Source organism: Mustela nigripes, chromosome 9, assembly GCF_022355385.1.
Source record: "Mustela nigripes isolate SB6536 chromosome 9, MUSNIG.SB6536, whole genome shotgun sequence".
NCBI lineage: Eukaryota > Metazoa > Chordata > Mammalia > Carnivora > Mustelidae > Mustela > Mustela nigripes.
The window spans coordinates 4,940,307-4,967,776 of record NC_081565.1 but is presented as its reverse complement, the minus strand read 5'-3'; the positions used below and the strand labels follow the sequence as shown (position 1 = coordinate 4,967,776).

General features: G+C 56.1%; 2 protein-coding genes across 7 annotated transcripts in view; both read left to right on the top strand.

Moving 5' to 3' along the window:
• Window positions 1-2,524: 2,524 nt before the first annotated feature.
• AIF1L (allograft inflammatory factor 1 like) lies at window positions 2,525-21,470 on the top strand. Of its 2 annotated transcripts, XM_059410522.1 has the most exons (6): window positions 2,525-2,693; window positions 2,871-2,932; window positions 13,511-13,577; window positions 15,359-15,400; window positions 17,818-17,980; window positions 21,195-21,470. In XM_059410522.1, exons 1-6 carry the CDS (start codon window positions 2,663-2,665, stop codon window positions 21,280-21,282), a joined length of 453 nt encoding a protein of 150 aa, XP_059266505.1. In that variant the 5' UTR covers window positions 2,525-2,662; the 3' UTR covers window positions 21,283-21,470. The 2 variants fall into 2 exon arrangements, with proteins under 2 accessions (XP_059266505.1, XP_059266504.1); XM_059410521.1 differs by lacking the exons at window positions 2,525-2,693; window positions 2,871-2,932 and adding an exon at window positions 7,446-7,568.
• Window positions 21,471-25,243: 3,773 nt separating this feature from the next.
• NUP214 (nucleoporin 214) overlaps window positions 25,244-27,470 on the top strand; it is a 101,967-nt gene continuing 99,740 nt past the window's right edge. For all 5 annotated transcript variants that reach the window (XM_059410519.1, XM_059410518.1, XM_059410516.1 and 2 more), the window contains exon 1: window positions 25,244-25,398. In XM_059410519.1, coding sequence (XP_059266502.1) covers window positions 25,354-25,398 — 45 coding nt within the window. In that variant the 5' untranslated portion in view covers window positions 25,244-25,353. The remainder of the gene's footprint in view (window positions 25,399-27,470) is intronic.

Genomic DNA, 27,470 nt, shown 5'->3' with positions numbered 1-27,470 from the left:
AAGGCCTTTCAAGTTGGTATAATTAAAAAGGGGAGTTTGTTGGGAGGACGTGGGAGGCTCTCCTAGAATCCTGGGATGGGGACCTCCGGGGACTCTCCTGTCCCCTCCCTCCTGCCCCGCCCCTTCCCTCTGCCCCCCACCCCCATGTTTGCTTCTGTCTCCTACCTCCCCACCCTGCGCGCAGAGCAGCTCTTTTTGCTCTTCCTGAGCGTGATGGAGAGGATGCCCACGCCCCCGGACCCTAGACCCATTTCATCAGTCAAACCCAGAGACAAGTTTGAAACTGTCCTGATTACCACCCCCCCCACACCAAAAGACAGACCCAGCTTGGGCCAGGGCCCCCAATTCCTAGTCAGAAGAGCAGTACAAAGCCATATACGGAGAGCTTGTCTGTATCCTCTCCAGATCTGTTGGGGGAGAGCATTCCGAGAAAGAGGCCAGTTCCTCCACAGACAATCTGAAAGCCAAGGCCACGGCGAGTGAGGGGTGTGTGTGTGTGTGTGTGTGTGTGTATAACGTGGTGGACACCAATGACCAGGGAGTGACTGGGTAGATAGGAGAGGAAGGACGGGGGCGGGAGGCTGGTGCTCTGCAGGGGCTTGGATGATTGGTGTCTAGTATAGGAAGGGCCAAGGAGACCAAGGTTCTTGGCAGACCCCAGGATAGATCGAGCCTGATGCCCTCCAGACCCTCTTCCTCAACACCCAGTTTCTGTGCTGATAGAGGCACACAGCCATTCTGATGCCTGCTCTTGGCATTGAAGCCCTATCCACTCAAGCTGTGGGGTTCAGCAAAGCCCAGTGTCGTCATCCCAGTGGGGTGGGGATGTGCAGCCCAGGCCTCTTCTCCATTCCATGGTGACGTACCTCAGGCTTGACATCTCATGACTCATGCAGTCCGGTCATGCCTGGTGTGTGCAGAACCACTCTGGCCCCAGAGGTGGGGCTGTGCTGGGTGGAATGTGGCAGCTGTTGAACATCTGGTTAGCAATGCAGCCCAGCAGCTGAGCACTGGAAGGTGGGGTGGCCGGCCACCACAACCAACCAGGGCAACAGGCCTTCTGAGCTTGGACAGGGAACGATGTCATAGGGCCCCGTTCTAGGTCAGGTCCCTAATCTGGCCTCCAGATGGAAGATCTCCCATCAACCAAGGGTTGTAATTCCCAAGCCCGGCTCCCCTGCAAGCTTTTACTCTCTGCTCCAAACACCCTGAAAGTCATAAAAGTTCTAACAGCCGTTGCTGGGTGAGAGGCACTGTTTCCTCCACTCCGCAGCAAAAGACACTGAGCCTCAGACAAGGCTGGTGCTGGACCCCAGACCACACAACTTGGCCAGATCCAAACCCACCTCTAGGGTTTGCATCAGAGAATAACCGGAGGGAAAGTAATAACATCACAGTGCCGGGGACATGGGGCCTTGAACTTCTGCTGCCCTGACATGGGTCCACTGTGGGACATTCCATCCTGTCCAGTCCCCTTCCTTGGGACAACCTGGCCACTTTGTCCCCCAGGGACAACCACAGAAGAGACGACCAGCTGGCCCCAGGATCCCAGTCCTGGGGGCAAGACAAAGGTAAGTCTGTGGGGAAGGAGACTTTCCAGATCCAGTTCCCAGGGACACACTCTGTGGTGGTGGTGGTGGGGTGGGGGGTTTGCATTACTGGTGACTGGGACAGCTGTTTGCCCGGGGCAGCTCCTGCTTGTACCTGTGGCTGTCGGCATACTTAGGAAGACTGCCACTCTTCACTCTCAGAAATGTCCTGATTTGGCCGTGAGACTTCATTACGGTCCCGTCACTAGTCCCTGGTTCCTCCACCCATGCCCCTCTACCCCCAGGAGTTGGAGGCTTGGCATAGCATCATCCTAGTGGACTTGTCCCCAGCTTCAGCTCCCTGACTTTTCTTGTCTGTCAACTGGGAACACCAAGTCCTATTTTGCAGAGTTTTGAGAATTAAATGACGTAAATCTGTGCTGTACTGAGCCAGCAAAGTAGCTGGGGCATAGTGAGTGCTCAAGAACAGGTTTCATTAACAAAACACAAATCATTCTGGTGGATTTAAAGTGTCACGGATGTCTTCGCGGCGCTTTGTCATTATGCCTTTACCCAACCACATCAAAAAAAAAAAAAAAAAAACCTCAAAGTTTTCATATTTTTCGTACAAGAGTTAAAAGTGGAGACTGGGGAGGCTGGCCTGCCTTCTACCAGCGCCGCGCGCCCAGGGCCACCGTAACGTAACAGCGGCGGGTGCTGGAGCGCGCGCTCGCAGCCACCGGGACCCTAGCTGATCCTCGAGGATCCCGAGTGCGTCCTGAGATCGTCCCCGCTTTCTTTCTGGGGACATCGCGGCCCGGAGCGGAGAAGGGGCCCGGGGAGGTCCCGGGCCGTGCATTTTCCGCGCCCTCCAGCAGAGGGGCGGGCGGCGGGCGCGGCGTCCCGCATAATAGGCGCTTTGATGCCGGCGGCCGGGTGGCAGGGCGGGAGGGCCCGGGGCGGGGGGGCGGGGAGAGGAGGGCGGGAGGGGTGTGTCCGGCCGCCCGCGCCATCCCTCCGCCCCTCCGTCCCGCCGCCACAAGCCGCCGGAGCTCGGACCCGGCACCCGTCCCTCCTCGTCGTACCTCGCCGCGGCCGCGTAGCCCCGAGCCGGCGGGAGCCCAGCGCTCACCATGTCGCTCGCGCTCAGCAACAGGTTCCAAGGTAGGCGCCGCCGTCCCCGCGCTGTCCCGCGCCCCTGCCCCAGCCCCCCCCCCCCGGCGCGGAGTCCCCCCGCCCGCCCGCCACCTGCCGGCGCCGGCCGGGGGGGGGGCGCCGCGGCGGGGGGGCGGGGGGCCCCCCCCCCCCCAGCTTCCCGGGCCGCCTCTTTGTCTCCTGCAGGAGGGAAGGCGTTCGGCTTGCTCAAAGCCCGGCAGGAGCGGAGGCTGGCCGAGATCAACCGGGTAAGCGCGCGCCGCCCGGGGTCGGCTTGCGAGTCGCCCCCAAATATCCCAGCGCCCCTCATGTCCCGCCCCCGTCTGCGAGGCTGTGCCTGCCGCAACATCAACTCCCTTCTCTTCCTCCTCTGGGCTTCCCCGATCTCCTCCCCGGCCCCCGCCCCGTGCCTCCGACTCCAGGTAGGTCCCCCTCCGCCGCCTCCGCCGCCTCCACCCAACTCGGCTCCCGCGGCTCGGGTTGCAAGTTGTTACTCTTAGACTGGGGAGGTGGGGCTCGCCCGGGAGCTTTGATGCCCACGGGCCCGGCCTCCCCGGAAGCCCGCCTGGGACCAGCGGCGAGAATTGGGTCCAGGGAGGGACCCCCGATGTCTCTGAGCCGCCCCTCCTCCCCGCCGCCGGTAGTACAGCCGCGGGAGGGAATGGAGGCCCCTGAGAGGCTCGGTGGCTGCCCCGCGATGGCCCGGCAAGTCCAGGTGGGGCTGATTTTAGAACCTGGGGTCCAGACTGCCGCGTGGGTGCGCCCTCCCAGACAGAAAATGCAAGGCCCCTCCCCCACCTCACTCCAGCTTTTAGGGAAGGTTCCCTGAGACACTTGATGCTTTTCTTGCTGGACCTCATGGATTTCTTTACAGAAACCCCGCTGTTGCTGGGTGCACGATGGTGCACAAACATTTGCTTAATGGCCAAGTAAATTCTAGAAGATAAGGAAAAGTGTCAGGGCCTGCCTGGATTGACCAAAACTCAAAGGCAGCACAACCCAGGGCCTGGGGTCCCGTGAGATCTGGGCTCCGGCGGGGCCTCCATCAGGAATCCCGACCTCAGAACAAAGTTGAGGCCACCTTGAGGGCTCACGGAGGGAAAATATATAGTGTGTGTGGCCCAGCACCTGGCAGTAGGGCTGACTTCTGTGGACGGTGCTAGAGTTCTTTCCTAAGGTAGACACCTCCAATATTCCCTCCCAACAGGCTGCAGGGGGTTCCCCACTGAAACAAGGCTGGGCATCCCCCCTGCTGGCTCCCTCAGCTGCTGGGCTCCCAAGGTCCAAGCCCAGCTCAGAGTCCCCAAGTGGGAAGCTGGTGACGGTCAGCAGGGTCCAGGTCAAGGCTGTGTGGAAGTGGGTCCGGGGGCTGCGCACGGCCGTCATATTTTGTAGTATTTCTTCTCGCCTGGGCTTGCAGTCTTGCTTTTTTTTTGGAGTATCTGGAATGAGGCAGCTTATCTGATTTCATTCTGCTGGCTGTATGAGTCCCAAGCAGGGCTCTAGGGACCCCCAGGGTCCCTCCAAGTAATCTCTAGTCCCTTCTGTGCCATCATCACTTGCCTCTTGGGGCCATCCTGAGCATAGCTGGGAGGGAGACTGGTCGTGTGGCTGGGGCTCTCAGGGGTCCAGGCTGCTGGGTTCCTTCCCAGTTTACTCTGCAGCCAGCCCGCCCTTGGTCTTGGTCTTGGCTGCTCTTGCCCTCTGGACAGAAGCCTGGAACCCTGACCTCATACAGCCCCCTGGGCCACTCGACAGGGCGGGTTCCAAGCTGGCTGAATCCACCCACAGCCAGCAGGACCCTGAGCCAGAGACAGCTGGAGATGGGGGAGAGGGGACTACGATCAGACAACCCACAGTTGCTGAGAGTGTGTGGGACTTTCATGCCAGCCCTGCCCTTGGGGGGGCAGTCGGGGGGGGGGGCGGTTTGTAAGAGTTGGCTACCTGGTGGTTTGGGCGGTGGACTGGCTTGGCTCAGAAGGGGGTGGGGCTGTGGCTCTCAGGGGGCTGATCTGGACAGTGCTGGGACTGGAGAAAGTGAAAATAAGAAGGGGCCATGTGTCACCACCATGGGACCCCAAAACCCAGAGAGGGCAGGCAACTGGCTAAGGCCACACAGAAGCCAGTGACAGAGCTTGTCGTCTAGTGTCTTTTGACTGCCCAGAAGCTATTCTGATCTCTGCCATGGGAACCCAGCCTACTGTCTGGCTGCTGGATCAAACCAGAGGAAGGGGACTCCAGGATCAAACCAGAAGTTTGAGCTATGTGCCACCCCCCCCGCCCCTCTGCCTCGCCCGCCCAGGAGGTCAGGGGAACCCCTGTACTGTGGAGTCCTGGGTGGCGGTGCAGGGGTGGGCAGAGCGCTTGCTGGCTCTGTGACCTTGGGCATGCCACTTGAGATCATGGCATTTTGGTTGCGGTGATTTTTCAGGGAGATAATCCTTGTAAATCACACAGCTTTCATGGTCCTTGTTATCAGTTTGGTGCTTAAAGATGCTGGGAGTGGAATTCTAGGGGCAAGGTCTAGTGCAAGCCACAGCCCATGCTGGCCGCTCAGTGCCAGACCCTTCCACAGAGCAGAACCTTAGGCCTCCCTGCCTTCAGAGGGGGCAGAGATCCCTGCTCTGTCCCCGCGACAATCAGAGATGACCAGACACGAGCTCTTTGCAGACTGAGGGAGTTGCTCTGTTTGAGGGTCTAAGTCTGTTTCACCCATGACTGTGACCACAGCAGACATTCCCTGGTGTGCGTGGACTCTAGAGGGAACCATGTTGGCAGCCCAGACTGGCTTTCTTTGGGGTATAGCTTCACTGCCCCTGCTGGCACAGAGCTTCTGGGGGGCTGGATCGGATGGAGCAGTTTCCCATGGGCCTTATGGAGGCAGGAGCCCCTGGAGAGTGGAGCTTCAGGACTCACCGGCTGCACGGGCCTGAGCACCTCTGGGGCTGCTGCCTGGGGCCGAGCCCAGCCTGGCCGGCAGCTCTGGGAGCTTCTCCGGACCAGCACCCCAGTTCCCTCTGGAGCCTTCCCCTCGCCCCAAGGCCAGGCCAGCTTCTAGGGAGGGCAGCTCAGGCTTCGCTATTGTTGTTATAAGGGTTAGGAGCCAAAGTAGGAGACTTGGGTGGACCTGGAGGTCCTGGGGGCCTGCATTGAAATGCACCCTTTTTGGTTTTGCTCTCGTTTTTGTGATCATTTTCGGAGCACTTGGCAGGAGCCGGGCAGCACGCCAGGAGCACTCCGGGTGTTACCTCATGAAACACTCGCTCTCCTCGTGAGTGTCTGTTCCCATTTTACAGAAAACAAAACTCGCAGGGGCTGAGTGAACTGCCTGAAGCCAGCCTCCCTGCCTTTGCCGTGCATGTGCATCTGTGTGTGCGTGTGTGTGTGCACTCGCGTGTGCGCGCGCGCAAGTGTGTGTGGGCGTTCTCGGCACTACTGAAGCAGGCAGGACCTGAGCCCGCCTCCTACTCCTACTCCCCCCCACATAGCTGACATTCCCTGAGCCTTGGTGGCATGGCAGGTGACCCCGGGCCAGCCAGGCCTGGCCTTATATGGCAACGGGACAGATTCTCTCTGCAGCTTCCCACAGGGACCCAGAGAGGCAGTGGGGCTGGGGGGCTGCCCCGCAGAGTGCCCTCACCCTTGGGACTGAGCAGGAGGAGCCCGGAGGATGGCGAGGGCTGGATCTCAAACCAGCCAGGGGCTGGAATTTTGAACCAATAACGTGGGTCGTGCCTTTGCCCCATGCCAGCACTTGCTGTCATCTCAGTGACCCTCTGGATGGAGCGCTTGACTAGACAGATGTGCAGGAGGAATCTATAAACATCCCTGTGGGACAGGGCTTCCTCAGGCTCATGTTTTAGAGATGAGGAAACAGCTCAGTGAAGTCACCTGTCCAAGGTCACCGAGTCAGGAAGTGGCAGAGCTGGGATGCTGACTCTGACGGCACCCGTGGCCCGCCCAGGACCCAGTCTGTCAGGTGGCCACGGCCAAGCTGGGACACAAGCCTCTCCTGCTTAGGTGATAAGGATCTCTGGCTACTGTCCCGCCTTCCCAGCCCTCCTGGGTCGAGTCAAGGGCACTTGGCATTCCCTGCAGCGTTCAGGGGTCTAATGGTTATTTCAGAGCCCACATGCCGTCTGTACTGGGAAGAGCTGGACAGGGCAGGCTGGGGATCTGTGCCCTGCTGTTATAGGTCCCCTGTCCTGCCCCAGCATAGGGGACCTCTGAGACCCAAGCAGGGCACGACGCAGGTGTGTCTCTCTCCCTGCGTACCCTGTGCCACCCTGCCTGTCCCTGCCCGGGTGAGTGAGCCCAGCTGGCCTCGCCGGCACCTGTCTCTCTTGCTCTTCCTTAATATATTATAAGGGAGATGGTGATAAGCGGCCACGTGAGCCCCCGAGGATTCAGTGTCCGCGCGGGTACAGCCGGGCTCGACCTTGGCGTGGCCGTGTCACAGGAAGCCGGGGATGGAATTTCTGTCAGGGCCGCTTCGTTTGCGTAGTCTGTGGGCTGTTTTTCTTCGGCTGCCTCACTGCTGGCAAGGATGCTGCATCCAGATGAGGCCTTGGAGCTGCCATGGGCAACGTGAGCCTGCTGTCCTTGTGGGGGCACCTTCCAGGCTCCTGCTGCGCATCAGGCCTCAGGCCCGGCACGGACCCGGCACTGGCCCTTTAAGAGCCTGTGGGTGGTGTCACAGCCTTCTCGGCCCAGGCCCACTATGGAGCTGCCTGTCCTTGGGGGTTTTGCGCAGGGCTGCAGCCACCAGCCCCTTGGATGGCCTCCAAAATGGTGATATGTGCCCGCCCCAAAATTCTGCTGCAGCTGGTACTTAAGGACAAGGCCGGAGGGCCGGGAGCGAGCGTCCGGGAGCAGGTGCTAGAGGTACCAGCCCGGAAAGAGAGTTAAGGAGGGGGAGTGGGGGAGGGGAGAGCAGGCAGGTGGCAGGGGATCTGGAAGGCCGGACACGGCAGGGGCTGCCAACCTCTGCTGGTCTTGGAAATATTCCCTTCCGGGCATAAGTGCCTAGATGAGGCTCCCAGGGCCGGGGGGGCGGGTTGTGATGTGCATCAGAGGTTGGAGAGGACCAAGAGAGGCAGCAGCGAGCAGGTGTGCCTGAGGGCACCGTTCCCTGGGGCTGAGATGGGAGCACTCTGTCCCATGTGGATGGCCCGAGGGTCAGGGCTTACCAGGAGGACTCCGTGGTGCAGTGTGGGACGGAGAATTGTGGGTAGGTCTCTGCCCTTCCCCTGCTCACGTTGATCTCGTGGTGAGGCTTGGGTTTGGTTGTAACTGCTCACGCTTAGTCAGTGTGCTAGGAGCCAAGCTCTCTCTATGCAGTTAGCTCATTTAATCCTTACACTAACCCAAGGAGGAGGTTCTGTTGTTATGATCGCATTTTACAGATGAGGAAGCTGAGGCCCAGAGTGGTAAAGCAAGTTGCCCAGAGCCGCAAAGTTAGCAAGTGCTGGAGCTGGAATTTGAACCCAAACTTGATTCAACCTCCCTCCCCAAGCCCTCTGCCCCTCACACCCTGCCCCTGGGGACTTGATGGAGGTCTCCTGACCACTGTGGCTTGAGGCAAGACTTTCCCTTCTGGTGCCTCAGTTTCCCCAGCAGCCCTCAGCAGTTTCTGCAGCTGGAAAAAATGGTCTTTGGGGACAGGGAGTTGGAGTGGGAGAGGGGGATGGGGGTGGAGGAATGCCTCCACATACTCTCCCATCCCCCTAGAGGGCTATTGAGTGGGTCCCTGGCCTCTGAAATAACCTCTTTCTGCAGCTGCCTAAGAGGAAAGGTAACACTCAGTGTTGACTTTCTTTGCCCAGAAACCTGTGGCCAGACCGCCCTCTCCTTGTTTGGGGCAGGGAAGGAGCTGAGGCGGTGAAGGAGGTACACGTTGCTTGAATTGTTAAAACTTTGTAACGTTGAGCAGGTTGAGCAATGTCTCGGGGCCTCAGTTGTCCCGTCTCTGCAATGGGAATACCCGGAAAGGGGAAAGAGAAACCGTATTCAGCCCAGGTCGGGGGAGGGGGCCATGATGTTGTGGATGGCGAGCTGGGGGGTTGTAAGTAGACTGTACTCATGTAAGTGTGTGGAGGTCCCAGTAATAAACAGCCACCATTCATGTAGTGTTTACTAGGGAACGGGCACTGTACGAGCACTTTGTATTTGTGGCTCACTCTTCTCTGCCTGGGGACCCAGAGACAGGGCAGCTGTGGGTCCTGGAGTGTGGACACACAGGGTACCTGCCCACTGGGCATGGCTGTGCCCCCGAGGCTGGGCAAAGATCCCGGGGAAGGGGGGCAGGGGGGAAGGACGCCTGGAAGTAGGGAAGCTGTGGGCTGTGCATGAGCAGGAACCAAGAATCCGAAGCTTGGAGCCGGGGCAGGAGCTGGCAGCCCCACCAATGGAAACTCCTGTTTCTGCTGCCCACCTGCCCCCTCCCTGGCACCCTGCCAAAGGCCTGGTCCGCACAGCTGCCCTAACCCCCACCCACGCCTGACCGGGTCAGATGCCTCTCCCAGCCCTGGTCGCTCCTTGGCTCAAGCCATTGTCATTTGGGGCTCTAAGGAAAAATGGGACTCCCATCTCTGACCCCTCTAGTCTATGTCGCACGTGTACACGTTTGCAAAGCAACCCCACCGTGTCTGGACTGAGAGTAGAGAAAATGATCCTGGGCTGAATGCCAGGCTTCTCTGGTCTCTTGGCCCATGTTTCCTGAGCACCTACTGTGTGCTGGGCACTGTCGGGTGCTAGGCATCTCTGGGGCAGGAGATGGTAAGCTCATTCTCCTGGCACCTGTGGCCCAAGGCTTGCCTCCCCCCCGGCCTCCTTCCAACAGCCACTGCCGTGGGTCGCTTGGATTCCTTAGCTCCGTGCAAGGAAGGAGCCCATAGCCTTCACTGTGGACCTGAATCCCAGCTCAGTCACTTGCCGGCTGTGCTGAGTTGAGCAAGTTCTTTATCCTCCCTGGGTCTCAGTTCGTTCACTCAGCCTGCACGTGTTTCCTGAGCACCTACTATGTGCAGCCTACACTGTAGTGGGGGGGCGGGCGGGGAGACAGACCTTGGATGGCACCCTTCGTGAGCATCGCGTTGTGAACTGTGTTAGCAGGTGATTCATCCTGTAGGATGAAAAGGGCTGCACAGCAAGATAAGGGGGGGTGGGGAGTGGAGGCGGGGGACTGCAGTGGGCAGGATGGATGGGGTCTGCCTCCTTGAGAAGGGGAGAGTTGAGCCAGCGCGTGAAGATGCTGAGGGAGAGAGCCACGGGGCGGGGGGGTCGGCGGCGGGCAAATGAGCGCTGCAGGGAGAGGGCACAGCCGAAGGCGAAGGTCCCGATGTGGGAGCAAGCCTGGCATGGGGGAGGCCCCAGACAGGGGGCCAGGGTGGCCGAGGCACTCATTCTAGCAGTGGGGGGGGACAGGGGGTGAACACCAATAAAATAGCACATTAGGTGGTCAGAAGCGCCAACGAGAAAACTGGCTTCGTCGGTGAGAAAACAATAATCGTGCCCCCCCCGCCGCCCCACCCCGGGCACAGCAGCCAGCCCGGGGTCGGGCCCAGTGAACAGGAGCCACTGCCTGGCTGTCCTGTGATCGTCCTTGTGTGGTTTTTCTCCAAGATGGGGCCCATGTCCTACCCCTTGAGCCCAACCTGCCTGGGTCTCCACAGGGGTTGGTACCTGTTGGGGACAGGTTCTGGCTGGTGCAGGATTTCTGGTCGACCAGAACGGGGGAGCTGGGAGGGCTTCTAGGCCTCTCACCAGAGGTTGCCGGGTGTTGGGCCTTGCCCATACCCTGGTGCCTCCCACGTGAAGGTTTTCCTGTTCTGGAGATGGTAAAGCTGAGGGAACATGGGGGCGATGAGGTGAGCCGAACATAGGCTAAATGGAGTCCACTTAGAAATTATGAATTCCGGGGCACCTGGGTGTCTCAGTGGGTTAAAGCCTCTGCCTTCGGTTCAGGTCATGATCTCGGGGTCCTGGGATCGGGCCCCGCATCAGGCTCTCTGCTCAGCAGGGAGACTGCTTCCCCCTCTCTCTCTGCCTGCCTCTCTGCCTACTTGTGATCTCTGTCAAATAGATAAATAAAATCTTTTTTAAAAAATTATGAATTTCCTGGGCGCCGAGGTGGCTCAGTTGGTTGGGTGACTGTGTTCAGCTCAGGTCATGATCCCGGAGTCCCAGGATCGAGTCCCGCTTCGGCTCCCATGGGGAGTCGGCTTCTCCCCCTGACCTTCCCTCACATGCTCTCTCACTAAAAATGAAATCTTTTAAAAAATTATGAACTTCCCACTTTCACGAAATGTCTTTAGTTAAGAGAGAGAGAAGGGGGAGGAGCCGAGGGAAAGGGACAGGGCGACTCTGTGCTGAGTGCAAAGCCGCCACGGGGCTCGATCTCAGGGGCCCCGATCATGACCTTGAGCTGAAACCTTCTGTTGAGTTGGATGCTCAACAGACTGTGCTACTCCGGCGCCCCCGGAATGTCCTTCTTTGAACTCGTGGCAACAGTCAGTGGTGATTGTGTATAGTCTCCGCTTGGCAAAATAAAACCTTGGCAGCCCTCTCTTAGCACCTCCCTCTATTTTTACTTTTTTGGGAAGTGTTTCCTTCTGCGTTATCCCAAAGTCTGGGAATCGCTGACTGAGGAACCTAGTTGTCCCTCTGCTGTGCAGACCATGGGACCTGTGACCCCGGGAGGCGTCTGGTTTGCTTGGGGCCACAGACAAGAGTTAATTGTCCTACTTCAGGTCAGAGAATGGGGAGAGGGGTGGAAAAGAGCGACGAGACGGAGCCAAGAAGAAAAGTCCTGGACAGAGCCAGCCAGGAGGAGGGTAGCCCAGCTCCGGCTAAGTGGGGGCAGGACCCTGCATGGCACTTGGTAATGAGGTCCGATGTGTGGCCGATCCACATGGTGGGCCCTGGGGTGGCCCCGTGGTTGCTGTTGGAGGCCTGGACCCTGGAGTCTAACAGACTCGGGTTCCAAACTGAGCCTGTACCTTTCTAGCTCTAGGACTTCAGACAGGTCATCTAACCTCTCTGGCAGGGCCGTTCCTACCCTAATGAGACAGCACAATGCCCTCCCAAAGCAGAAATCTGCACTGCCCGTCCATAGTAGGTACTGATCCCCTCTAGGGATCCAGGCAAATTGGGTTCAAGGGGTAGGAAGAGCCCCCAAAACCAAGGAGGGGAGCCAGACTGGCAGGTGGATATCTCCTCTGTCGAAGGGGGTGAGTTAATGTGGAGGTCGTGAGCCTTGGAAGGGATCACATTCTCCTTGCTCTTAGCCGTGCCGCTGCTTCCTGAGCTGGGACGATCACGCCTGGCGCTGAGCATTCACAGCGGGTTATCCCCGTCAAGGGGCAGGTGCCCGAGGAGATGGGTTCCCTTGTGCCCATTTCACAGCTGGTGAGGAGGGGACTGAGACCCAAACCCAGAGTACTTTATCTTCAGTTATTCTCCTATTCTTTCTCCTGCATTAAAGGGGGGTTTACACGGCCGACTGGACAGTCTTATGTCCTGGGAGATGCGGAAGTACAGACTCAGGGGTCGGTTAGTGGGACATGCTCACCGGAATTTAGAAACAGGTGGAGTGGCAGGTCCAGATGACGTTTAACGTCATTCTAAACACGGGCTGCTTGTCATTTTACAGTACAGACCTTCCTTCCCTGGTCTCACCTGCTCCCTTGATGCCTCAACCAGAGCCGTGTACCCTGTGGTCCCTCAGAAAGGGGCGGAGGCGGCGACGCCTGTGTCGGGTCTGCTCCGTAAGGAGGAAAGCGAGGTCCAGGGAGAAGAGGGGATCTGCGGAGTCTGGCGCTAGTGGGAACGTGCCCTCTGTTTTCCCATCTGAATACAGGCTCTGGGGCGGCTTGAAGAGCAGCAACAAGGCACTGGACGCTATGCCCAGCATAGCAAGTGCTTACTAATTAGCAGCATTTTGTTCTGAAGCCCGATGAACGGCTGCTATCCACCCATCTTTAAGTGTCGGGGTTAGGGATGCGAGCTCTCTGGAAGTCGGAGCCGAAGTGAAGCTCTGCCTGGGTGAGCCTCCGTCCCATCATCTGTAACATGGTAGTAATAATAGTAGCTACCGTGTGGGCCCACTGGGAGAGCCCAAGAGATCGAGCGGGTCAGTGTTTCATTCTGGAGGCTGTTGTTCATGTCCCAAGCCCCTCCCCCTCCTGCACATCTGCTTCTGGAAGGCATCATGTGAGCGGAAGGTGGCCCTGTTTTACAACTGAGGACACAGACGAGAGAGTAACCGACCTCCCAAGCAATATACAATCATTTTCTGGCTAGAGCAGAGGCTAACCACGCAGTAGCTGCTGTTTCCTGAGCACTGGCTGTGTGCCAAGAGTCCTACGGACATGCGCCTTGGATTCTCTTACAAACCTGAGGAGTGGCTGCGACGACTATACCCATTTGTCAGATAAAACCATAGAGGAATAGGGAAGAACTGATAAGCTTGGGTCACGCACTTAAGAAGTGAGTGCTGGAAACCAGGCAGTTTGTGTGTGGGGCTCACGGCCTCATGGATCCTGGAGCTGGGGTGCCCCGGGGGAGGAGGGCCAGTCCCTGTCCTGGGAATTCAGAGCCTGGCTGGAGATGTTTAGGGCAGACCCTTCCTGCCCGAGGGGCAGATTCCTGCAGATCTGCCTCTGGGGGGGGTTGACAGGAGGCCAGGACAAACACTGGAGCCTCCTGTGCTTCCCTGGCCAAGCCCAGCCACCTGGCGTGGGAGCAGACACCAGGACCACGGGCCTGCCTGGCGGCGAGTTGTGCCTGCTGACCTGGGACTCAGCACTGTCCTTTCACTTTCAAAGGAGTTTCTCTGTGACCAGAAGTACAGTGATGAAGAGAACTTGCCAGAAAAGCTTGCGGCCTTCAAAGGTGAGCCGGGGCTGTCTGCCCTTCCCCTCCCCGGGAGAGCTGGGCTGGCCCCCTGGTGCATAGGATTCCTTACCCCACAAGGCCAGCCTGTGCCCCCCTGTTTCTTCCAGAACGCGCTCCTCCTGGAGGGCTGTGAGATGGGGTCCCCAGCCACGGGCACAGGCACTGGCCCCTCTACCTGCCTCCATGCCACCCCAGGCCCCTCACCCTTGCCCGAAGCCCCGCCACCCCACCCCACCACGGCTGCCTGACAGGCGGGGCTCAGGCTGGCTCCTGTCCGCTGCTGCCCAGGCCCTGCTCGCTCCCGGGGCCCCAGCACACAATCAGCCCTTTGTAGCAGCCCTGGCCTCTCCCCTCCACGGGGGAGCGGCTCGAGAGCCCCTGTGCAGAATGGACGTTTGTGTCGCCACAGTGGGGCAGGGGGCAGAGTTTCTGCCCATTGAATCCCAGCAGCACGGGATGAAAAGAAAACAGGGCCCGGGAGCCCGCGCGGGGAGGGGGCGGCATAAAGGTCCCTCTGTTCCGGGCCCTGGCGCTTGGTTCCCAGCCAGCAGCTCGAAAGGAGAGGAGCCGTGCACATAAGGAGCCCAGCAGACCCACCTTTCCTGCCTGGGAGATGCTCTCTGCGCGCAGGGAGCCCTGGCCGCTGGAGGACCTCGAGGCCGCACCCCCCCCCGCCCCCTCCCCCGCAGGCTTGGCACCGTGGATGTCCTCCGCGCTCCAAGGCGAAGAGCCTGCCAAGCGCTCCTTAAACCGCTCCCTGCTTCGTTGTCCTCAGGCAGGACCCCGATGGCGAAGCATTTGTTGAGTGTTGGCCTTGTGGGAAGCACTTCGAATGCTGTGTCGTGAGCTCCCCAACTCTTCCCAAGTCAGCCCGGAGGGAGACGGGTGCGACTTTGATTTATAGATGAAACAACTCAGGCTCAGAGAGATGGGGGTCCCTTGTGTGGGGTCACACGACCTGCCCATGGCAGAGTTAAAGGCTTGATCACGTCTTGGTCTCTCTCCAAAGTCCCCTGCTCTGAACCATTATGCAGTGGGGCTGTTTCCATGAACAAAAGGAAGGAGTGGAATACCCCCCCCATCCCTGCCACCGCCCCTAGGAGAGCCATGCAAAGGTGAGAGAGGACAAGGCTCTGCCTTTGATCGGAGAGCCCTTAACTCAAGGTCTGTAGGTGAGGTTTGATGGGGAGGGTCTGTGTACCCCTGGACATTGTATGTGCCACTTTGGGTCAAGGGCAGGTTCATGGCATTTCTCTCGGGAGAGCACCAGATTTTCAGTGGTGCCCACAGACACCCCCGCCCCCCAAAAGTTCAGAACCACAGGGATTCCTTAAACTGGTGATTCCCACACCTGGATCAGAATCACTAGAACCGACCCGTTCCTCACCTCACCCCACCCTTCCTAAAGCCACTGCACCCATAGATCAAGGCCTGGCAATCTGTTCCAGTCACTTTGGAGCCACTGTGACACAGCCAGCTCATGCTGGCGGGAAGCTGGGAGGAAGCAGCTGGGCGGAAGCCCCACTTCAGCAGAAGGTTACAGTGGCCCTCAGCTCCCTTATACCGGCGCCTGTGGGAGAGGGATGCAGGCAGGGCGAGCTCTTTCTCCAGAGACAGTGGCGGAGATGATGGGACTCATGTCTAGACCCTGAAGTGAGGGTGTGAGGAGGAGGAGGAGGATGTGGGCTCCCTGGGGACGCGGCCGGTTGCCTTCGAGGGCATCTCTGGGACCCTGCTTCGGAGCTAATTAATCCCAGTTTTTGCTCTGTGATTTCCAGAGAAGTACATGGAGTTTGACCTGAACAATGAGGGCGAGATTGGTAAGTGAGGCCTCGACTGTGCAAGGGGAGGCGGGTGTCCTCGCAGGAGGGAGGATCTGAGGGTCTGGAGAGACCTACTGGGCGGTCTTTGTGGAGGAGGGGCACACACCGAAGCTCTCCCTATGGGCCAGGCCTGTCTGCCAGACTTAAGCCTAGACCCACTTGCCCCCAGACTCTTCTTCTTGCTGCTTCCCTCCCACACACCTCCCTGCACACGTCTCAGCCTTCCAGGCCAGGTGCCACCCCTGCCCCAGGGTTGGAGATGCTCAAGCTCTTGACATCCAGGTCCCGGGGGACTGGCGGTTCCTTTGTCCTTGCCTTTGTACGCTGGTTGGCATTGGACATGGTGCTTCTGTGTACGTAACTTCCCTCCTCCAGCAGACCCTGACTGTATCATGTGGTCCTGGCGTGGGGGGTGACAAAACGCCGGTCCCATGGCCCTTGGGGCCAAGACCATCCCTTGACCTTCACGAGTAATGCTATGACATGGTCAAGGCCGGCTTAATGATCCCCATTTTACAGACGAGGAAGCCAGGCTCAGCAGGGGGAACCGACTGGGTTGGGGCACGTGGCGGTCAAGTGGTCGACCCAGGGTCCAGATCCCAGCCTTTGGTCCCCACACCGGCTCTCCCTTCTCTGTTTGGCGCTGAGCTCAGTGTTGCCGCCTCTGCGATGTTTCTACTCCTCCTCCGTCTTGTCTCCTTCTTCTCCTTGTTAAATATGTTTATCCTTATTTTCCTTCAGGAAAAAAAAAAAATGGGGGTTATCAAACGAATACATCTTCATCATAAAAACTTTTGGAAAACGCAGTAAGGCACAAAGACGAAAATAAGTCAGCCGCAGTCTTCCCTCCCAGAAATATTTTGGTTTCTATAGTCTCACCCTTGATTCTAATCACAAATGCTGTTTTAGAACCGTGTTAGAACCTCGTTTTAAAAAATACTATATTGTGAGTGTTTTGACATATGATTAATTTTTCTTTTGAAATATAATTAATGGCTGCATAATATTCCATCGCTGGCTGGACCGTAACTTACTTAGTCAGTGTTTTAATATTGCGCATTTAGAAAGCTCCAATTTTAGGGGCGCCTGGGTGGTTCAGTGGGTTAAAGCCTCTGCTTTCAGCTCAAGTCATGATCTCAGGGTCCTGGGATCGAGCCCCACATCGGGCTCTCTGCTCAGCGGGGAGCCTGCTTCCTCCTCTCTCTCTCTGCCTGCCTCTCTGCCTACTTGTGATCTCTGTCTGTCAAATAAATAAATAAAATCTTTAAAAAAAAAAAAAAAAGAAAGCTCCAATTTTAACTACTTTTGATAGTCCTGTGAAGAGCGTCTTTGTACGTGAATCTTTGTCCAGATCTCCGATTATTTCTTTAGAGTAAATCTTGGGAATTGGATCTTCTGGGTCAAAGACTTTTTTGAGGCATCTTGCCAAACTGCCTTCCAGAAAGGTCTTGCCAATTTCAATCCTGGCCAGCAGCATGGTGTGTGTGTGTGTGTCCGGGGGGGACCTTTTACTTTTCCCTGCAGAAGGCTGCCTAGTTTTCTTTGAAATGCCCTGGACATTCTGGCACCTGGGGGTCTGGCATCCGTCCTGCCCGCCCTGCTCTGGGGTGAGCTGTCGTGCCACACCCCTGGCCCCCAAAATCGGCCCCCCATCCCGCCTCTCTCCCATTGTTCACAGAACAATCTGGAGGAAATTGCCTAAGATCGGGGGAGCAGGGAGGTCAGAGGCATCGATTCTACAGAGAGTAGTGACTTTTTGGTGCCTCCCTTGTTTTTCTTGAATTTTGTTCCTTTGTTGGTTTTCCTGCTCTGCAGGATATTTTTGGCTCCCTTGCCCTGTGGGCGAGGCGGGAACCCTGGGACTGCCGGGTGGGAGTGGCAGGTGGAGAGAAGCTGCCGCCCAGCACCCTGCAGGATGGCTTTCCCTGCCTTGGGTCAAGCCTACTCCCTGACCCCACCTTGCTGGGCAGTGGCTCCCCGGGGAGCTGGAGCAGTGGGCACACAGCTCCCCCTGACCTTGGGGCGCAGCAGACCTAACAGACCCCTAACGGCCCCATTGCTGGACACCTGCTTTGTGGTGGGTACTTCTCGTGCATCGCGCCCTCTCAAATGATCCTGTCAACCCATTTGATGGCTTATGGGGGCAGAGAACCTCAGAGAAGTTCAGTGGTTTGCTCCAGGTCCCACAGCCAGAAAGAGCAGGACTGGGTTCCAGCCCAGGTCCCTGTCCCTAACCACAACCCTGTACTACCTCTGAAGAGAGCAGGGACTGTGTGATGGGCTCATCCGCCGGGGAGGAGAAGGGCCCTGGACTGCAGTCCCCGGGCAGGGGCTGAGAGCCACGGCGCTCTACCGGCTTCCTCGCCTGGCCCGCAGCCTGTCTCTGCTTAACAGACCTGCTTTTCCTCTCGCAGACCTGATGTCTTTAAAGAGGATGATGGAGAAGCTTGGGGTCCCCAAGACCCATCTGGAGATGAAAAAGATGATCTCAGAGGTGACAGGGGGGGTCAGCGACACCATCTCCTACCGAGACTTTGTGAACATGATGCTGGGAAAGCGGTCAGCTGTCCTTAAACTGTGAGTACCCCCTGCCTCTCGCGGGGCCTCTGCAGGCAGAGTCGTTGTGCGTGGGAAGGCCACGGCCCAGCCAGGAGGGAACACCTCGTGGGACCTGCTGGACGAGGGGCTTGATTTCTCTGAACCCAATTTCCTCATCTGTCATGGGCACATTAATACGTACCCAGAACTTTCCGGTAGAATGAGCGCTCAGGAAGCAGAACAATGGCGGGGATGATGAATCTACCATGTGGGCACCTTGAGGGGGGTGGGGGCTCAGTCGGTCGAGTGTCTGTCTTCGGCTCAGGCCATGGTCCCCGGGTCCTGGGCTCGAATCCTGCGTCGGGCTCCCGGTTCAGTTTAGAATCTGTTCTCTCCCTCTGCCCCTCCCCTGCTTGTGCACTGTCTCCCTCAAATTAATGAATAAAATCTTAAAAAAAAAAATCTACCGTGAAACCTTCTGAGGCTGGGTTTCCTCATTTGCAAGGTGATTCCACTACCCTCCCCCCACTACCCTGCCTCCACGAGGCTGTGGAGAGTATTATATATTTAACAACTTGCTCTGAAGGGAGGCAGAGTTCAAATCTTGATGCCATTGCTTGCCCCCTGATTGAGTCTGGGCAAATCCCCTTTGGTCCTGGGCCTTAGTTTCTTGGTTTGTAAGCGAGAGATGATGGTGAGTCTCTTGTGTGAAATGTCGTCCCAACATATATGGTGTGACGTATATGAAGGCTGCAGCCCAGTGCCTGGGTCTTGGCAAACACCTGGTCTGTGGTGGCCAAGGTCACGCTTCCCAGCCCCTGCCCCCACTGCAGAGAGATACCCTGGAGACTCTCTGGTTTTGAACATACGAATGTCAAATATACCTGCCTCATTTGTCACAAAGGGGGAAGTCGAGGCCCAAGGAAGCTGAGGACCGGCTCATGAGCCCATGGTTCAGCCTGCAGAGCTTCTAGTGTGAGGAGGCGGTGGGGCAAGCGGTGTGGAAAACCGTCAAGGTCAGACCACAGTACACCTGGGATGCCGCGTGCCACAGGTGGCAGCGACGGGAGTGTTGATGCTCTCAGAACACACCCAGGATTTAGTTCATTTCCTCTGTGGTCGACTCTGGTCTACCCAGTGACCCCTCAGATGTGTCATTTATTAATTCAGCAAATATTTATTGAGCACCAATGGTGTACCAAGAATTATTCTAGGTGTCGGGGACACAGGAGTTGTTGGCCTCATGGAGCTTACATTCTCATGGCAAGAGACAGACAAGAACAAAATCAAAACCCAAGAAACTAAAACACCAGATTGCCGTGGTGTAGCACCAAGAAAAACCAAGTGGACAGAGGAACAGAGAGGGAGGGGATAGTAGGCAGGGAGGATCTCACGGAGAAGGCAACACTTGACCAGAGCCTCAAGGGAGAGAGATGTGAAAAGATGAGCTATCTGAAGGGGGGAAGCACTCTAGACAGCGGAAGAAACAAGTGCAAAGGCCCTGAGGCAGACTGTGCTTCTGTGCTCAAAGGAACAGCACAGAAGCTAGTGTGTCTGGCCATCAGTGAGTGCAGAAGTGAAGTTTGAGTTTGCAGAGACGGGCAGACCAGGAGACATGGAGCCTTGTAGGTCTTGGTCCCACTCAGCATTTGGCACTAATGTTGAGCGATGCCATTGGATGACTCTAAGCTAGGGGCTGACTTTTTTTTTTTTTTTTTTAATTTTTTATTTTTTATAAACATACACAATGGAATACTATGCAGCCATCAAAAGAAATGAAATCTTGCCATTTGCAACAACATGGATGGAACTAGAGCGTATCATGCTTAGCGAAATAAGTCAAGCAGAGAAAGACAACTATCATATGATCTCCCTGATATGAGGAAGTGGTGATGCAACATGGAGGCTTAAGTGGGTAGAAGAATAAATGAAACAAGATGGGATTGGGAGGGAGACAAACCATAAGTGACTCTTAATCTCACAAAACAAACTGAGGGTTGCCGGGGGGAGGGGGTTTGGGAGAAGGGGGTGGGATTATGGACATTGGGGAGGGTATGTGATTTGGTGAGTGCTGTGAAGTGTGTAAACCTGGTGATTCACAGAGCCTCTGGCTGCAGGAGGGGTGAGAGTGGCAGGAGAGAGGCTGTGCAGGCAAGAGATAGAGGCCACTTGGCCTGGAGAAGCTGCAGTGAAGGTAGGCAGAAGCTTCTGGAATCAGGAATGGTTTGGGAGAGAGCTGGAAGGTTTGCTTCAATGCCCGGATATGTAGAAGAGAACAAGGAGTCAGATGATCCCGATCTATTTGGGGTGAGTGTTGCTATTTACTTTAGGGGGAAGAGCAGGTGGGGGAGGCAGGAATTAGAAGCTGAGTTTTTGAGGGATTAAGTTGGAAGTGTCCTTTCGACATCCAAGGGGAGAGGTCAAGGAGTCTTGGGTGTGCAGATCAGAAAGCGGAGGTAAGCTGCTGGTGGAATGTCACCCTTTGGATGGGATTTATAGCCAGCGGACAGAAAGAGCCCACCCAAAGGGTGACCACAGGAAGAATGAGAGTACTCAAAACAGCTCTAGGGCTGCTGGCCCTTTGGGCATCCTGACTTCCAAATGGAAACTGAGCGCCAGTGGGGTTGTCCTTGAGTCACCAGCTGGAAAATAGTAGGGCTGGGATTCAAATCAGGCTGTTTCCCTTCAGAGGCTCCATCCGGAACCCCTGTCCTCTACGTCCAAGATGCTACCTTGTTTTTTGAGAGAGAGAGAGAAGGAGCAAGGGGACGAGGGAGAGGGAGAGAGAGAATCTTAAATAGGTTCCATCCCAGAGTGGAGCCTGATCTGGAGCTCGATCTCATGACCCTGAGATCATGACCTGAGCCGAAACCAAGAGTCGGACGCTTCACTGATTGAGCCACCCAGGCGCCCCAGATGTTACTCTTAAAACCTTGGGTGGTTTTTGAAGATCTGAAGGGGTTTTGAGCAGAGCCATGACCCAGCCTAGCTCTGCCTTTAGGCAGCATGGGTAAGGGAAGATGCATGGCCTCGAATACAGAGATCTTTGTACCTCAGTTTTTTGTTCTGTGAAATGGGTCTAGCAGCTCCTTCACATAGAGAAGATCCCACTGGAGAATGGATGCAAGGGCATTCGGCTGAGGACCCTGCAGACATGAGGACCCTGCAGACATGAGGACTGGGATGATCTCTCCCTGGATGAGGGAAGGAATCCTAATCCTGCCCCCCCCCCCCCCCTCTGTCTCCAAACCAGAGTCATGATGTTTGAAGGAAAAGCCAACGAGAGCAGCCCCAAGCCGGTTGGCCCCCCGCCGGAGAGAGATATTGCCAGCCTGCCCTGAGGACCACCATCTGCCCCGGCTCCTGTTCCTCCCTCCTGCTCTGGCTGCCCTTCTTGATGCATCGTGATTTGTCTTATTTGTTTTGTCTGATCGTCGTGCGTTTGTTTCGTTTTCTATCAGCAAAATCAGTGATCTCTTTGTAAAGCACAAATTATCTGCCTTAAAGGGACTCGGGCCAGGGAACTCTGCGCCTTGTCCCTCTTGTCTTCCTTCCTTCTCCCTTCCCAGTGCAGAAGGGCTGACATCAGACCAAAACCTGGAGGGGGCAGCCAGGACAGGGAGACTGGAAGACTGTGATCCTCATGCTTGGAGCTGGCACAGTCTGTCCTTCTAGGGTCCCTGAGCTAAGTCCAGGCTTGCTGGCCTCAGAAGACCCTAGAGTGGGAACCCTACTTTCCTAGGACAGCTCTGTGGTTCCGTGCTCTTGACTCATCTAGAGCGTGACCACCCACTGTCCCACCTCCCCCACGCCACACTTCTCATCCTCAGCGAGGAGGCAGAAGGAGAGAAGATGAGGGGCTTGGCGATCTGAGCCCTTGAAGAAGGTTCCAGAAGGAATCCTCTGGTCTTGTCCACCTTTACAGGCAGCTCGGAGGAAAAGTGCAGCCCCCATGTCCTTTGTGGGAGCAGCAAAGGTCTTTAGGGGTGGAAAGAAGGCGAGGGGTCTTGGGAGGGGTGTTTGTTCGGTCTGGTGCCACCTTTTGGGGAGGATGCTGAGGACAACAGACAGGATAGGAGGAGGACTAGAGTGCTCACGGCAAACCGTCAGCACCACTAATAAGCCAAGACCTGATAGACAGAAGGTTTCCTTTCTAATCCAGATCTGCTTGAAACCTGACTGTGCTCCCCTATTTGCCTTCCTGCCATACTCCGCCCATTCATTCATTCATTCACTCATTCATTCACTCATCAGTCATCCAACGGATATTTATTGACCACCTGTTATAAGCTTTAAGTCCGCCCACTTTGTCCTGACATGTGCCTTGCCCAATAACCCATCACTCCATTTCCAGTCCCTCAAAAGCTCAAGCTTGGGGATTGGATTGGGATTCCCTTGTGACGGACTCCCAAGGTTTGAGAGCCCTGATCCACTCCGTAGGTTATCCAGACCGATCGTCCCATTTCACAGGTGGGAAAACTGGTGCTCACAGGGGTTAAGTGCCTTGCCAAGGGGTTAATCAGGAGACGGAAGTCTGGACTGGAACCCAGCTGTTCAGATGCCGTGCCCATCCTCATCTCTGCTCTGGGCTGGCCGGGGAGGGGCAGTCTCCTAGGTCAATACTTGGGGAAGGCTCTGGGCCAGGACCCAGCATTCCTAGTGTCTCCATGTCAGCACCAGGGGTGGGGTAGAGGCCCGGCTCCCTCTGCAGTTCTGCCTTCCCTAGAACTTCTCTGCCAAGCCACTTCTCAGAACTCACCCTGGAAGGTGTCCTCCTCGGCCTCATCTTGGCTGAGCAGGGACGCCAACCTTGACCCCATCTGTGTTCTGGAGTCCCTTACCCTGCCCACTCAGGACTTAGATGCACTCATCCCTTTAATCTATTTATTAAGCACCTGCTCCGGGCCAAGAGCTAAGAACTGGGTAGTGAAATGGACAGACTCGTGGAATTTAGTGGGGGAAGTCAGAATCAGGCAATGACCCGTGGGATGAATGTTATGGAGAGAGGGGACTGCGGGGTGACTGTACTGCAATCCTGGGCCCAAGACTGAGCAAAGGTCTTGGAAAAGCCCTTGCCAAACTTTAAGTGGAAATGTCAGGGTGCTGTTGGGAGGTGGGAGTCGGTGTGGCCTCCCTGTGGCTCCTTAGTGACCCATAATCAGGGACCTGAGGAGCTGCCCTTGCAGCAGCTTAAGGGAGTGGAGCAGGTAGGGGCTGGGGAATTGCCCAGGTTGGGTTAATCCACTGGTCGGTCTCAGCCAGTTCAGGAACAGGATTATTTGGCCTTAACTGGCTGACCTTCAGCTTAAGGAGCTGCTTCGAATGCACAGGACTAGTTGAAGTTTAAACCCCAACAAAACAGTTTTCCCTGTAAATGAAAAATCTCACCCCAGCACCTCCTCTGCGTCCCCCTCCCACCAGATCATTAGATGAACCACTGCCTGTCCCTACGCCTCCGCATTGGCCTCTCTTCTCTGGGACAGACTGAGACCTTTGAGCAAGGTGATACTTTCCTTAATGACCCATTATAGTCAGTGTACCTGTTCCTCCGGAGAGGAGGGCAGAAGCAACCAGACTTATTTCAATGGGTTCCACGGTTTGCAAGACTGCAGGAAGCCTCCTTTAAGGGAGGGAGACACTTTAATGGGTGTGTCCCCAGCTTCTGGAAAGGGCAGGAAAGAGTTCTTTCATTGGAAGGGGTGTCCTGGGAAACACCACCAGTTCCTCCACCATTTACTAGAACTCAATTCCTGAAGTGAGAGGGGCTCAAAAGTGGTCGCTGGAAAGGGGATTTGTAGATTGTGTAGTTCAGATTGTGGCTATTGGCTCTGGGACTTACTTCTATGGCTAAGGGCTCAGCTTCTTCGAACTTCAGCTGTCTTCTTTCTGAAAGACCAAATCTAACTAATGTAACCAGCAACTCAGGGACTGCCAAGTATGGCTTTGTCCCTGTGACAAAAGGAAGGAGTCGGCCGGGCACATTCAGGTGGACGAAGTGTGTGTGTGTGTGTGTGTGTGTGTGAGAGAGAGAGAGAGAGAGAATGAGTGTGTGTGGCACCAGATATCATCTCTATAGATAGAAATAAAACAGACAAACATCAATGTCTTGACTTGTGTGTTTTGGGGACAGTTCCTGGGCTCAGCAAATTCAGAAAAGATAGCTAATATAGTAACAGCTCTAAATGAAGGTGTCCCATGTGCCTGCCAGGCTCTGTTAAAGGCAGGACTTCATTTACTCCTCACAACACCCTATGAGGCTGATACTATTATGTTACTTTATTTTCAAAATGAGAAGCAGGGGGGCGCCTGGGCGCCTTCGTTGTTAAGCGGCTGCCTTTGGCTCAGGTCATGATCTCCGGGTCCAAGTAGGGAGCTCACGTCCGTGGGGAGTCTGCTTCTCCACCCCACCCCCATCATGCGCTCTCTGTCAAATAAATAAGAGTCTTAAAAAATAAAAATGGAAGCAGTCTTGGAACAGATAGGCAATTTGCTGAAAACCAAACAGAGGCAGAAGGTCCCCCGCCCTCCAGTCAACCCACAGGCTCCAGATGAATTTCTGTCCTAGAGCATTTATACCAACACAAACACCTGTACGGTGGACTGTCGTCAACCAGCATGTCCGGACAAGCGGAATTCTAACCCTGCCTTCACCAACACCTTGCGAATGCGGGGCACTGGGGAATTTTGATTTCTCATCAGTTAAATGGCAACAATAAACCCCTCGGCAACTAGGATGTGTTGGAGCTTAAACAACGCGAGTGAAGTGTTTTGCGCAGTGCCCGCGCTCTTGCTCGGGAAATGATGACCCTGAAGGCAGTAGACAAAGCCGATGTTTGGTAGCCGTCGCCCTGCCCTTTGGATCCCCGCGCTTAGAGCGAAGAGGCCCCCGAGGCCCCCATCCACCCACTTTCGGAACCTCTGTTCCTCCTCGCCCCCCTCCAAAGCCTCTCTCAAGAGCTGCGCCCTGGAGATGTTGGTCAGGTTCCTAACTCCGCTCCTTCCAGGACTGTTAAGAACCACGTGCGCTCCACCGTAACGGCGAGGCTTCAGCGCCACGAGGAGCGCAGCGCAACGGAGCGGGTGCCTGGCCATTAATCACACAAAGTGGGCGGGACCTCGGAGCTTCAGGGCGCAGGCGCGTCGGCCCGGGGCTTCGCCCGCCTCCTCCAGTCCCCTGGCCAATGGGAAGCAGTGGTCTGGAGAGCGCGCGACTTCAGTGGGTCGCTCAACCTCCTCCGACCGCTAGGCGGCCCGGGGCGCGCGACGTCACCAAAGCGCGCCGGAAATACGGGGTCTGCTGCGCGCCGCCCTCGGTGAGGGAAGGAAGTTGGCCTCAGAGCAGCCTGGGCTGTGTGGGCAAGGCCGCGCGCGGGCGGCGGCGGCGGCTGCTTCGACCAACCGAGGGTAACGCGATGGGAGACGAGATGGATGCCATGATCCCCGAGCGGGAGATGAAGGTCAGAGACTGGCCGGGGCCTCCCTCCCTCCCTTAGGTCCGGCGTTGCCTTGGAACCCCGCTGAACGGCGCAGCGCGGGGGCCGGCTGCCCGCTTCCCGCCTCCTGCGTGAACAGTTTGCCGCGTGCAGAGTTCTCGCCGGCGCGGCCTGCTGTGCTCTGCCGTGCGGCCGGCGCGACAGCCCCGCCGAGTGCAGTTTCTCCGTCCCTTCCCGGTCTTGTGCGCGCCGCTCGAGTCACCCTAGTTACTTGGATGTGGCGGTCGGCGTCGTGGTAATAATGACGGTTTATTGAGCGTTCAGCGTGTGCCGGACACTGTGGTACTCATCACAGCGGCCGTATGAGTAGTTGTTCATGAAGGGGAGCGCGGCGAGGCTGGGCAAGTAGCTTACCCAAAGTCGCGTTCGATAAAGGGGCTGAAATGTAGGGTTTTTGTTTTGTTTTGTTTTGTTTTGTTTGTAAGACCCTCTCCTGGACACTCACTGCACTACCTGTGTACATCGGTCCAGGCGTGCCTGACGCAGAGCCAGGGTTCAGGACCCGTTCCACAAAACCTGTAGTGGAACGGGATAGGAGGGCTGTTTGGGTGCTGGGAATCAGGGTACAACCAGGAAACTGAAGAGAGGGGCAGGTGATCCAGGTGACGGCGACGAGTAAGTTTCCGGAGGCTTTTAGGCGATTGAACCCGTCACTGAAGTGCCTTTAGGGAGTAGTAATCCGTCCCGTATTTACAGTCGGGATTCCGCTTTGCGGAGAATGACTGGTCGGGAGCGGGGCGGGAGCGGCGAGCCAACCAACGAGAGCCTGCCAGTTTCCCAGCTGTGCCGGGGCAGAAGGAGGAGAAGGTTTCAGAACCACAGACTTGGACCATGACAGTCTCCCTTTGAGTTACGGATTATAACAGAAAAGAAATGCTTTCCTGTGCCTGTTCATCCCAGTGTCTCTTCACACCCCCGTGTCCACGACCCAAATAGGGTATTTAGGATTACCAGGATGAGAAGTACGAAAATACTGAAAATTTCAGTCTACTCCTGTATGGTCTCTTCTGGAAAGCTGGGAGTTTCTGGTCGCGTTACTCACTTGGAATTAAGGAGAATATTAAAAAAAAAAAAAAAAAAAAGAGTATTTCAGTTCATCTTTTAGCACTTATGTGTAAAACACCAAATCTAAGGAAATTAGTACGTGGGGTGTGTTAGGGATTCTGTGTGGAACACCACAAGTGTACAACACTGAAAGTTGAAAGTTGAGAAAGGCTGTCTTTGGCTTTTACCCTTTTGGAATGTAAGCAAAAGGGAATTCACCTTTTTTACCAAAACCTTGACTTAAGGTAGATTTGGAATTGAAGAATAGAATCAGCCATTTATGGTACAATTTAATACAGTGATTGGTAAACTTAGGGCATTCTTTTTAAGATTTTATTTATTTATTTGACAGAGAGAGATCACAAGCAGGCAGAGAGGCAGGCAGAGATAGAGGAGGAAGCAGGCTCCCTGCTGAGCAGAGAGTCTGATGTGGGGCTTGACCCCAGGACCCTGGGATCATGACTTGAGCCGAAGGCAGAGGCTTTAACCCACTGAGCCACCAGGTGCCCCTCTTTTTTTTTTTTTTTTTAATATTTTATTTATTTATTTGACAGCGAGATATCACAAGCAGAGAGGCAGGCAGAGAAAGAGGGGGAAGCAGGCTCCCTGCTGAGCAAAGAGCCGATTGGGCGGCTTGATCCCAGGACCCTGGGATGATGACCCAAGCTGAAGGAAGAGGCTTAACCTACTGAGCCACCCAGGCATTCCAAACTTAGGGAATTCTTACTAAGAGGTGATACACACTGAAAATTGTCTTTGGAAGTGTATAGATATATTTGTGGAAGACTGGGTGAGTCAGGCATTGACAGGAGGTTGGGGAAGGCTCCCGGCCCTAAAGTGCTAAAGAGCATGAATGTTGAAAGAAACAGGTCTGGGATTGAGGTAACCCTGGATGTTGCAGAGGTAATGTTGCACTCATGGAAGGAAAGCACAGTGTTGTGAGGCTACAGAGGTGGACATGTCAAGCCATGCCTGGCCTTACAGCCTAGGGC